The 9704-nt window shown below is 42.9% G+C and overlaps 1 protein-coding gene across 2 annotated transcripts in view; it reads right to left on the reverse strand.

Moving 5' to 3' along the window:
* The window catches only part of LOC106598827 (receptor-interacting serine/threonine-protein kinase 2), a 28624-nt gene that overhangs the window by 17424 nt on the left and 1496 nt on the right, over positions 1 to 9704 (reverse strand). For both annotated transcript variants that reach the window (XM_014189832.3, XM_014189836.3), the window contains exons 2-7: positions 9350 to 9503; positions 6529 to 6684; positions 5789 to 5946; positions 1193 to 1242; positions 654 to 815; positions 134 to 219 (exon numbers count right to left, since the gene is read on the reverse strand). In XM_014189832.3, the coding sequence (XP_014045307.1) occupies positions 134 to 219; positions 654 to 815; positions 1193 to 1242; positions 5789 to 5946; positions 6529 to 6684; positions 9350 to 9503 (766 nt within the window). The remainder of the gene's footprint in view (positions 1 to 133; positions 220 to 653; positions 816 to 1192; positions 1243 to 5788; positions 5947 to 6528; positions 6685 to 9349; positions 9504 to 9704) is intronic.

A 9704-nucleotide genomic window follows, 5' to 3' on the forward strand; every position in this document is an offset into this window, starting at 1 on the left:
CAATACACACAGCGAGGTCATATGAGCCTGGGGATGAGGTTACTTGAGTCATAGTGAATGACTTGGGACTGTATGTTTCCTGCCAAACCTTTTCCTTTTGCCCTGTGTACTGGACAATCTCGCACTGACTGACCTTTGACTTCTTGACCTCCAGCACGGCCTCCAAGACATTGATTTCATCGAACCTCCTCAGCATTGGCTCCAGTTCCATCACACACTCTGCACAAGACAGGTAGAGACGGTTATGGCTCTATAGTTTTTAGGGCCAAATGTATACTTGCAACACCTACATAGATAATACATTGATGTCAATGGAATAATTGTACAAAATATTGAGTTAGGTATGTTGATCTTAAGGGAGGTTTCTGTGCCAAGTAACAAGATAAGGTTAGAATGGCATCCGTCTGAGTCAGTAAAAGTTACTGTGAGGTAAGATGAAAGGTGAGGGGTGATCTCTTACTGAGAAGAGGCATTTTGTTGGCTGTGAGTAGAAGTCCCCCTTAGGCACAGATCCAGAATCAGCTTATTTTTCCCAAATCCTAACCATAAATATTTGTGGCAGGAAAGCGCCGAACTGTTCTGAGATCTGTGTCTAGGGGCAACTTCAGCCTATGTGAAGGTAACGAGTTGAGGTCAAAGGTCATGTCTCTTACGGAGGAAGGATTGCCGTTCGTCGGGGTTAGCGGTCCAGCCGAAAGTCATGAGGTTGATGAGAGTCTCCCTGCTGGGGATGTCCCCTGGCAGACAGTCCAGGCCTGTTTCCGGACGTGCCCCCCGCAGCACGCTGAACATGATCTGCATGGGGTTGGTCGCCTCTGTACAGAAATACAAATGCTCACTCAGTTTTTTACTTCTGAATGAAGATTTCATTTAATATCACTTGCGTCTGGAAATCCCACCGTGCCTTCAACTATAATTGGACTTTGTTTTATCCTATTTTCGAGCATGCAGAGGACCATAAACATTAACTCATGAGTTTGGTATATGGCACTGACTACAAACACAGTAAGGTCATGTGGCTAATCTAATGTGTACGTATAGCTGACAACATTTATTTTGAATGAGGTTATATGATTCCATAAAAGTGAGGTTATTAACATCCATAAAAAACACATATTGCTTTTACAAACATTCCATACTGCATTCCAACAGTAAAAAAAAAAAGAAAAAAAACATCTAAACCTTAAATTACCTTCAAATGGTATCCTCCTGGCGAGCACCTCCCACATAATGATAGCGTAACTAAAATGGGGGGGGGGGGGGGAAAAAATAAGCTTTATTTGACCCACAGTTAGAATAGCAGCCTCTGGGGAGAAAAAAAAATAGTGATGTCAGATGAGCATTCCCCTCAAAGGGATGTCTAATACTAAGAATCAGTCATGAATCTCATTTCCTCAGTCGTACACAAAAGGCCAATACACTTCCCAGTGGCGGCATGATGACAGTCTACTGCCCAGAAGCCCTAGTGACTGTGAATCAGTCAGAGGTTAGGGGAACTTGAAGGTCTAGTCTCAATTCTCTTTTCAGCATTTCCTTTTGTGACGTCTTCGCTGAAACAAGGGGTTCCTTTAAGGGGGTGTTCATCTAGAAAGGGCAAGCACCCTAGAGACGCTCCCTGAGATAAATAAAATTGAAACTTTTACATAAAGTACTTCGCCGTTTGCTCCAGGAGGAATGTGGTACGATTTACCTTAGGCTAAATACTACAATCTTCTACTAAATAGCAACTGAACATGAAAAGCAACTTCTCCTTTTGAAAATGGCCTGTGGCATCGATATGAGTCAGACATTTATTTTAGTGTCAACATTGACTACAAAGTCTAAATAGGATAATTTGTCAGAGTCTCGTACAAAACTGAGATTTGCGAGATAATTAAGAAATAATGGTATGTCATGGAATTAAGGGTAGCGTAACAGTTTTTCAATCCTGCCCACACCACCCAAGTAATCATCAATTCGGAAAGCAGCTGCATGCAACCCAATCATAACGCCCATGGTACATTTTATTTGACATCTCTATGGGGTTAGTTAGGCACCATCAGTAAATTACACAATGTACATGGGACAATATTTTTTTAAATGTCCAAGCTCCAAATTTCAATTACTTAAAAACCTCAAACCAACTAAATTGTAGAAATTCAAATACAAATATTGAACGCATTTAATGAGACAACTAAAAAGGTGTGCAACATGAAAATATTGTTCCATTTACATTGTGCAATTTATTGACGGTCCTTAACTATCCCCACAGACAGGCTATCCAAAGTCAAACCAACTTTGTCACGGACGCACACCGGCCGGCTGAAGCTAATTGGCGAAAGAAGTTGGCTAGCTTGCTACAGTAGCTAGTTTAGGCTACTTCCAGACACAAGACCTGGTTAGACTATTTCAAGTTATCTAAAAAGGGTGATGTACTAACTGTGTACCATTTTGGCAGAGGGAAGTACAAATGCTTCCCACATTCGAACACACACACGAGACACCAACATCAAAGCACGAATCCAAAAACCAAATCTCAATCTTTCTTAATGAAGATAATTGAAACCGAGGCTAAAAATCAGGAAGTTCAGCCCCCTTTAAAGTTATGTGAAAAATGTCCCGCTGGCTGACACTTCTGCTACTCCCTTTGAAAAATGATATGCAAGGAATGTTGTAGAAACTAATTGCGTATTTGCGGTAGATCCCCACAGAAATATGCATGTGTGTGTGTCAGTGTAGTATGTGTGAGTAGAGTCCAGTGAGTGTGCATAGAGCCAGTGCAAGAGTCTGTGCATAATTATTATAATTTTTTTTAAACGGGTCAATGCAAATAGTCCGGGTAGCCATTTGATTAACTGTTCAGCAATCTTATGGCTTGGGGGTACAAGCTGTTCAGGAACCTTTTGGTCCCAAACTTCATGCTCTGGTACCGCTTGCCGTGCTGTATCAGAGAGAACAGTCTATAACTAGGGTGGCTGGAGTGTTTGACAACTTTTAGGGCATTCCTCTGACACTGCCTGGTATAGAGATCCTGGAAGATAGGGAGCTGTACACACTACCTTCTGTATCGTCTTATTATCGGATGCCAAGCAGTTGCCATACCAAGTGGTGATGCAGCCAATCAAGATGCTTTCAATGGTGTAACTGTAGAAGTTTTTGAGGATCTGAGGGCACATGCCAAATCTTTTCAGTCTCCTGAGGGGGAATAGGCTTTGTCGTGCCCTATTCATGTCTGTTGGCGTGTTTGGACCATGATAGGTGATGTGGACATTGAGGAACTTGAAGCTCTCGACCCGCTCCACTACAGCCCGGTCGATGTGAATGGAGGCGTGCTCAGCCCTTCCATTTCCTGAAGAACACCATCAGCTCTTTTGTCTTGCTGACATTGAGGGAGGTTGTTCTCCTGGCACCATACTACCAGGTCTCTGACCTCCTCCTTATAGGCTGTCTCATTGTTGTCAGTGATCAGGCCTACCACCGGTGTCGTCAGCAAACTTAATGATGGTGTTGGAGTCGTGCGCGGACACATAGTCATGGGTGAACATGGAGTACAGGAGGGGACTAGGCACACACCCCTGAGACCCTCGTTTTGAGAGTCAGTGTGGCAGAGGTTTCCTACCCTCACCACCTGGGGGCAGCCCATCAGGAAGTCCAGAATCCATTTGCAGAGGGAGGTGTTCAGTCCCAAGGTCCTTAGCTTAGTGATGAGCTTGAAGGGCACTATGGTGTTGCGAATATGCAAATTTGAATGGATCCGGGGTCCTAGGGACGATTGATGTGAGCCACAACTAGCCTTTCAAAGCATTTCATGGCTACAGATGTTGAGTACTATAGGACAACAGTCATTTAAACAGGTTACCTTGGCGATCTTGGGCACATGGACTATGGTGGTCTGCTTGATACATGTAGGTATTACAGACTGGGTCAGGGAGAGATTGAAAATGTCAGTGAAAACACTTTCCAGCTGGTCCGTGCATGCCGAGTACGCATTCTGGTAATCGTTCTGGCCCTGTGGACTTGTGAATGTTAGCCTGCTTAAAGTTCTTACATCGGCTACAGAGATCTTGATCACACAGTCGTCCAAAGCAGCTGGTGCTCTCATGCATGGTTCAATGTTGCTTGCCTCAAACCAAGCATAGAAGGCATTTAGCTCGTCTGGCAGGCTCGCGTCACTGGGCAGCTCGCTGCTGGGTTTCCCTTTGTAATTCGTGATAGTTTGCAAGCCCTGCCACATTCAACGAATGTCAGAGCCGGTGTAATAGGATTCAGTCTTAGTCCTGTATTGACGCTTTGTCTGTTTGATGGTTCATCGGAGGGCGTAGCGGAATGTCTTATAAGCATCCGGATTGGTGTCCCGCTCCTTGAAAGCGGTAGCCTTTAGCTCAGTGTGGATGTTGCCTGTAATCCATGGCTTCTGGTTGGGATATGTATGTGCGGTCACTGTGGTTGATGATGTCGTCGATGCACTTATTAATGAAGAAGGTGACTAATGGGGTGAACTCCTCAATGCCATTGGATGAATCCTGGAACATATTCCAGTCTGTGCTAGCAAAACAGTCCTATAGCTTAGCATCCGCTTAAAAAAAATGCGTTGTTGTAAAAACTCTTGGTAAATAGTATGGCCTACAGCTTATCATGAGGTATTCTAACTCAGGTGAGCAGAACCATGAGACTTCCATAATATTAGAGATTGTGCACCAGCTGTTAACAGAGACACACACCACCCCTTGAGTTTACCCGACGATGCCATTCTGTCCTGCTGATGTATAGAAAAACCTACTAGATTTATATTTTCCATAATTTTGTTCAGCCACGACTCTGAAAAACATAGAATATTACAGTTCTTCAGATCACGTTGATAGGATAGTCTCGAATGGAGCTCGTCCAATTTATTTTCCAGTGATTGCACGTTTGCCAATAGAACGAACGGAGGGTAGAGGTGGTTTATCCACTTGCCGACGTAGTCTCGTTGGGTATCCTGCACGCCAGCTTCTATAACACCGCCTCTTCCTTTTTCAATCGTCGGGAATTTAGGCCAGGATGAGCAGTATGTACTTCGCCGCCAACTCATTGAAGTAGAAATCCTGCTTCGATGCCAAGAAGGGAATGGTCTGTTGGTGGTGGCACGTTACAGAAATAGTCAAATAATATTGGATTTATGACATTGTTTATTTCAAGGTATGTCTTTATTTTTGCTGAACTGCCTGATCTTTATTGGATATAACTTGCAGGATATCATGGTAGCCAATGTTTGTTAGCCATTATATATGGATTTACTGCTGCTAGTAGTAGCAGCTCTCAGGTTAGCATGTGGCTAGCTATAGCTACCATTGGCCAACAACAGAGTTTTAGCCAGTTTGGTCATAGACATTCAATGTATATTGTGATAGAAAATGTTAATCTTGATTTTGTGTAACAGTAGGAGAAATGCTGAACTGCTAATAAGTGATGCGTTTCAAGGCTGCTAGTGGTTAGCTAGTAGGGTTAGCCAGCGGTGGAAAAGGGGCTATGATAAAAGCCTAACCACTGTATTGTGATCAAACATTTTTAACTGATATAGAATATATGGTCAGATGATAAGTTGGCTTTAGACTTTTTAGAGGCCCTTTAAGATAGTGGTCTGAACCTAGCTACAGTATGTTAATATTATTCATGGATTACTAGGTTGCCTGGATGCCATATCACTTTGGGCTTTAGCATAGTGCTCGGTTGTTCATTGTCATGCCATGCATATAGCAGAGGGGCCGGCTAAAGCACAAACAGATCTGGCCAGGTCCTATAAGTCAAAACCTGGTTCTTGTTGGCTCACCTGTACATGTCATGTTTGGCGTCTGCCCTGCGGCTCTTGGAGGGTTCGTAAGCTTCGGGTGGCATGTAGATGACGGTGCCCCCCATTTCAGGTGGCTTGGATCCTGAGCCTTTACTGATGGACAGCTGACGCCACTTAGACAGGCCAAAATCTGCAATCTGGACACAACAAGGACAACTGTGTTTTGAGAGCAGGATTTTGCAACGAAAAGTGAAAATTCTTATTGGACAGGTAGTACCTCCCTGTTTTGCTCAGTTTTCAAACATTTTCTCCATACAAGAGCACAACCCTGAACTTCCAAGGAGACACTGAGACATTCAAATATGTAGGCCTAGGCTATTTCTCAGGGAAATTCGAAAATTCAGTTTATTTATACACAACCAAAATGAATCTGGGCCATTACGACTTTAGACATTTAAAAGCCTCATATTAATGCTTGAAGCTTAATAGGGGCAGATGAAGATTAGATTGGTTCATGCAGGAGGGTTGAGCTGGATGATGGAGAGCTGATTCATATTTTAATCCTCTCATGCCCCCTTTTTCAGTGGGACCAAACAGTTTAATTGGAACCATGAATACTTCACGGTCATATTAAATGTAACACAAATTGCCTTTGCCTTAGAAAACAAAATCAAATGTTATTTGTCATATGCTTTATAAAACAACAGGTGTAGACTAACAGGGGACTATATAATATTAAAACTACTAAGTAAGGCAGAGGTTGACACACACACACACACCTTGACATGAAACTCTCCGTCGAGCAGAATGTTCTGCGTCTTGAGGTCGTGGTGCAGGAGGGGTGGGGTCATGTTGTGTAGGAAGTTAACCCCTAGAGCTATCTCGTACAGGACACGCAGCCTCAACGACCAGGCCAGCAGGGGGTACACCGTCTTCTACAGAGTGTGGGAGGAGAGAAGGGAAAGTACTACCAGTAGCTCGCAGCCCACCTAAGAGTAACTCGCCAAACTAATTCTGAAAGTACATGACATTTTCAAATGTTCTACCGCAAACTGTCATAAACAAATCTCACAAGTATCAGACACCGCAAGCTCCCAGCTACTATCTAATAAATGTAACATTGACATTATCCCACCCCTGGTTAGCCACTATTTGCTTAAATTGCCAAACCTAACACAATATCTGCCAATTAAGTTCCAGCAATATTGCCCGTCTGTCTGTGTGATGCGAGCGCGTATCACTTTGTGTAACCAGTTGATGCGATAACCGTCTTGTGGTATGACAGAAATACTTTCCCCAAAACGTTTTCAATTAAAATGTTAACTGCAAAGTAGGCTTATCTGGCACAAGTTTATCATGAGTAAGTACAGTGCATTCGGAAAGTACTCAGACCCCTTTTCCACATTTTGTTACGTTACAGCCTTATTCTAAAATGGATAAAATTTGTTGTTTTCCACCTCATCAATCTACACAAAATACCCCATGACAAAGCAAAAACAGGTTTGCAGAAATTTTTGCACATTTATTTTTTTTAAAGTTAATGAAATAGCACATTTACATAAGTATTCAGACCCTTTACTCAGTACTTTGTTGAAGCACCTTTAGCAGCGATTACAGCCTTGACTTGGGTATGATGCTACAAGCTTGGCACACCTGTATTTGAGGAGATGCTCCCATTCTTCTCTGCAGATCCTCTCAAGCTCTGTCAGGTTGGATGGGGAGCGTCGCTGCAAAGCTATTTTCAGGTCTCTTCAGAGATGTTAGATCGGATTCAAGTCGGGGCTCAGGCTGGGCCACTCGAGGACATTCAGAGACTTGTCCCTAAGCCACTCCTGCGTTGTCTTGGCTGTGTGCTTACGGTCGTTGTCCTGTTGGAAAGTGAACCTTCACCCCAGTCTGAGGTCCTGAGTGCTCTGGAGCAGGTTTTCATCAAGAGAGTACTTTATGTGACTTTTGGCAAACTCCAAGCAGGCCGTCATGTGCCTTTTACTGAGGAGTGGCTTTTGTCTGGCCACTCTACCATATAGGCCTGAAAGGTGGAGTGCTGCAGAGATGGTTGTCCTTCTAGAAGGTTATCCCGTCTCCACAGAGGAACTCTGGAGCTCTGTCCCTGACAAAGGCCCTTCTCCGATTGCTCAGTTTGGTAAGGCGGCCAGCTCTAGGAAGAGTGTCGGTGATTCCACACTTCTTCCATTGAAGAATGAGGGAGGCCACTGTGTTCTTGGGGACCTTCAATGCTACAGACATGTTTTGTAATCCATCCCCAGATCTGTGCCTCGACACAATCCTGTCTCGGAGCTCTAGGGACAATTCCTTCGACCACAGGTGGACTCCAAGTTGTAGAAACATCTCAAGAATGATCAATGGAAACAGGATGCACCTGAGCTCAATTTCAAGTCTCATAGCAAAGGGTCTGAATACTTATGTAAATAAGGTAGTTTTTATGTTTGCTAATTTATTTATTTTTAATCTAAAAAACAGTTTTCCCTTTGTCATTGTGTGTAGATGAGGACTTTTTTTAATCAATTTTAGAATAAGGCTGTAACGTAACAAAATGTGGGAAAAGGGCCTGAATAGTTTCCAAATGCACTGTATATCATTTGTATCTATTATTTGCTATTTGCAAACTTCGGCATGAAATGAGCTGCAGCAGTACAGAACCATTTCTAGACTGTGACATTAGACAGCACATTCCTCACTCACTAAACACCCAATGAAATAGTCTTTAGATGTGATTTAACCATTGACATGGACTCAGAACATCCAATTTCATTGTTTCTCTATGATCAATGTTCATTTTATTTCACTCTCAAAATTACAAATCTAAAACCAGGAACATTTTTACTGAGTTGCTTATTAACCATTATTTTACTTGGTATATTGACAGAAAAAAAGAGTGCACTTCTTTATCTTGTACACTAAGGACCTGGGGAAGAGTTGCAGGGTAGTGGAGAAGAGAATGTGCCTATTTGAAAGTTAGAAATAAAAGTTGTAGCTCGGGATGTTTCATTGTATTAAAAGAAGCTCCAAATGCTAGAAAATGTAGGAGACCCCTGGTCGGGGGGGGGGGTTATATAAATGGAATGTCTTGTGGCGATTTCCCAGATGTGTTGTGGCCCAAAACCTATAGCCTACATTTCATTTTCAACCCTGCTTGGTTGGTTTCATCATCCGCTAATACGCCTGGACTGCCTTGTCAGTTCTTTGCTCACTTAAACAAGGCCAGTGTTATCAGACACAATGTCAGTGCTATTTATTGTGTCCACAGGAAACTCAAACAGCTACCTTCTACCAAATGTATTCTTAGCCATGCTCACAGGGGGAATGAGAAGAAATGGCAGTGTAAAGTATTGTGCTGACATCGCAGCGCTCGCATTTTTCAGTCATAGCGAGAGTATAGCAATCTGATACCAAAGCCTGAATGACACGCTTCTTCATTCAAAATGATTGTGGGAAACACAGACTATGCCCATACTCTGCTTTGAAACTGTTGTGGGAGAAGTAAATGAAAACCCCCTGGACTGGTATGGCAAGATTCTTGTGCCTCAGTCCCGACTCCCTTGTTTGAACAGGTACAATGTTCTTACTAACAGTGTGTACCTCGTGAAGCAGCTGATCCAGAGAGCCATTGCTCATGTACTCAGTGACGATGCAGAAGAACTCGGGCTCGTTGCACACGCCAAAGATTTGGATGATGTAGTTGAACCTGGCCTTGTGAAGCACCTCCGCCTCCTTCAGCAAGCAATTCCTCTCCCTGTAAACACAGTCATGATGAGATAACATTTTCACATTAGTCATTCAAATGACACAGGAATTGATGTTCATATTGAATCTTTGTGTATAGAAAAAAAATAAGGTACATTTCTGAGCAATATAAAATACATAAATTTCACTGTTTTCCATTCAAATTGGCACATAGCCAAGAGGCTTGTAATATCTACTTCTCCTTTAGCCC

This window comes from Salmo salar, chromosome 03 (assembly GCF_965601325.2).
Source record: "Salmo salar chromosome 03, fSalSal1, whole genome shotgun sequence".
Classification (NCBI taxonomy): Eukaryota; Metazoa; Chordata; class Actinopteri; order Salmoniformes; family Salmonidae; genus Salmo; species Salmo salar.